This window comes from Camelina sativa, chromosome 7, assembly GCF_030686135.1.
Source record: "Camelina sativa cultivar CO46 ecotype springtype chromosome 7, ASM3068613v1".
Lineage (NCBI taxonomy): Eukaryota > Viridiplantae > Streptophyta > Magnoliopsida > Brassicales > Brassicaceae > Camelina > Camelina sativa.
In genome coordinates, this window is record NC_141886.1 from 16284649 (window position 1) to 16286668 (window position 2020).

The 2020-nt window shown below is 36.2% G+C and overlaps 1 protein-coding gene across 1 annotated transcript; it reads right to left on the bottom strand.

Moving 5' to 3' along the window:
• Positions 1 to 242: 242 nt before the first annotated feature.
• On the bottom strand, positions 243 to 1396 carry LOC104704604 (uncharacterized). The gene is made up of 2 exons (XM_010420661.2): positions 1213 to 1396; positions 243 to 1126 (listed from the first exon to the last, which is right to left on the bottom strand). The coding sequence occupies exons 1-2, from the start codon at positions 1394 to 1396 to the stop codon at positions 243 to 245; spliced, it is 1068 nt and encodes a 355-aa protein (XP_010418963.2).
• Between the last annotated feature and the right edge of the window lie 624 nt (positions 1397 to 2020).

Sequence of the window (2020 nt, forward strand, 5' to 3'; positions counted from 1 at the left end):
GATTGTTGAATATCTCTTTGTAGACGACAGTTTTGATTGATGCCTTCTTTGCTTTGTTTTATCTTGGACTCCAAATTCGTAATCTTTTTTTTGTGGTGACTCTTGATAATGCAACATAGAGTTGTCCGTGATTGAAAACCGGCTTTGGTAGATAAATGCTAACATTCTCCAAACTTTGCCCTTGACTCTTGTTTATTGTCATAGCATCACAAACTCTTATTGAGAATTGTCGTCTTGTCATCTTATATGAAAAATTTGTATCTGCTGTTGTCATGATGCTCCTTGGGATGAGGATTGCCAACATTTGTGCCACTTAATATCTCGGCTTCGAGCACCTTTTCACCCAAACGCGTCACTATTTGCCTTGTACGATTACGCAACCTTTCTTTCTGGTTTATGTTTCTCAATAGAATTACTGGTGCATATTTCTTCAAAAGTAGCGAATGATTTGGTAATCCAGAGCACATGATTGCATTTAGATACTTTGCTATGTAGAGAAGATTAACTCCATCCAAATCATTAGCATCATTAGCTAGAGTGTCTGCACTAATATATTCTTTCATTTTCCCTTCGATTTTGTTCAACATAAATTCATTAAGCTCGTCGACTGTTTCATTTCCTGGTGTGAGGATGGCACGACTTTGCAAGTATTCATGATCTTGATATTGATTTTTTAGATTTGGGAATGTTGCTTTTTGTATTTCTTCCATCGGGTTTTCTCCTTGAGGCAAGAGTAAAGCTTCGTCGATCTCTATGTTCTCATTGTCTACACTGTCTTCTTTTTGGCGAGGGATTGTTTTAGCTTCTGCATTTCCAACTTGTAAAATCCAATTGGCAAACTCTGTTTTATCTTTCTTTACTCTCATTTTTTGGGTAAGATTGCATATGTTGGAGTTTCTCCACGTGGTAGACCTTTTGAGTGTTGCCATAATTATATCTTGTCTGCTTCCTTTTGGGATGACTGTTAATATTTGTCGAAAATCTCCACCTAGCAAAACTATTTTACCTCCAAATTGTTTGTGCTCGGCTGTAGAGTCATTCATACTTATGATATCTCTTAGTGTTCTATCAAATGCTTCGAAGGTATGTTGATGTGCCATAGGTGCTTCATTCCATATTAGAAGATCTGCTTTTTCAATCAATTCCGCTAGCATTATTTTTGAATTGATGTCATACATTGAATTCTCATGGAGTTCTATTGGTATCTTGAACCTTGAGTGAGATGTTCTTCCCCTGGTAAAAGTGTTGCCGCTATTCCTGATGTTGCAATTGGAAGTACTATACGTCTTTCAGAACGTATTTTTGCTATTATTATCCTATAGATATAGGTTTTTCCAGTTCCTCCTGGACCGTAAAGGAAGAATAGCTTTCCTTTGGAGTTGTTTATTGAATCCATCACTTAGTCGTATATAGACAATTGCTTTGTATTGAGTTCGGAAAACAGTTTTTGGTGCTTCTCTTTTTCGTCAGCTTTATTATAACTCCTCTCTTCCGTTATCAGTGAGATTTTAAAACTGTTAAGGATGTTTTTTTCTGGCACTGGCATATCTGGATAATCTGTTAATGATTTATTATTCTGATTTAGAAGCTTTTGTATTTCCAGCATGGTATATTGTTGGACTTCTTCATCTGTTAAGTGTAAATCTTTGAAGTTGAACTTTTTACTCCGTAAATATAAGCTATCTTCAGCTAGACTTTTTCATGTATGCTTCCATATTTTTGGAGGGTCGGTAACTTCACAAAATAAAAGTAGCAACACAAATAGCACTCGTAGTTGCCTTGTCGTTGCCCATATCGCTGAGTCAACCATTGCGTCATGCCAATTTTTGTCTCCATCTTATAGACCCATTGCATAACAAGTTTCTTTATAAAGTCTTATACAACCCTTTTTGTGTAGTAGCAACATTCGAACATAATATTATTCTCCTACTGTAGGGTGGATGCTTACAATCCTGCCGATGGTATTTCCCTTTCGTCGCTTTGTCCAATTTTTTTTGTTTTATCCCAGATCGTTTTCATT

What these genes read in the sequence shown, in the direction of transcription:
- LOC104704604 (XM_010420661.2), bottom strand. Translation starts at nt 1,396, where the DNA reads ATGGATTCAATAAACAACTCCAAAGGAAAGCTATTCTTCCTTTACGGT. An exon ending in GGAAGAACATCTCACTCAAG is followed by an intron (nt 1,127 to 1,212) that starts GTTCAAGATACC and finishes TTGAAAAAGCAG; the next exon opens with ATCTTCTAATATGGAATGAA.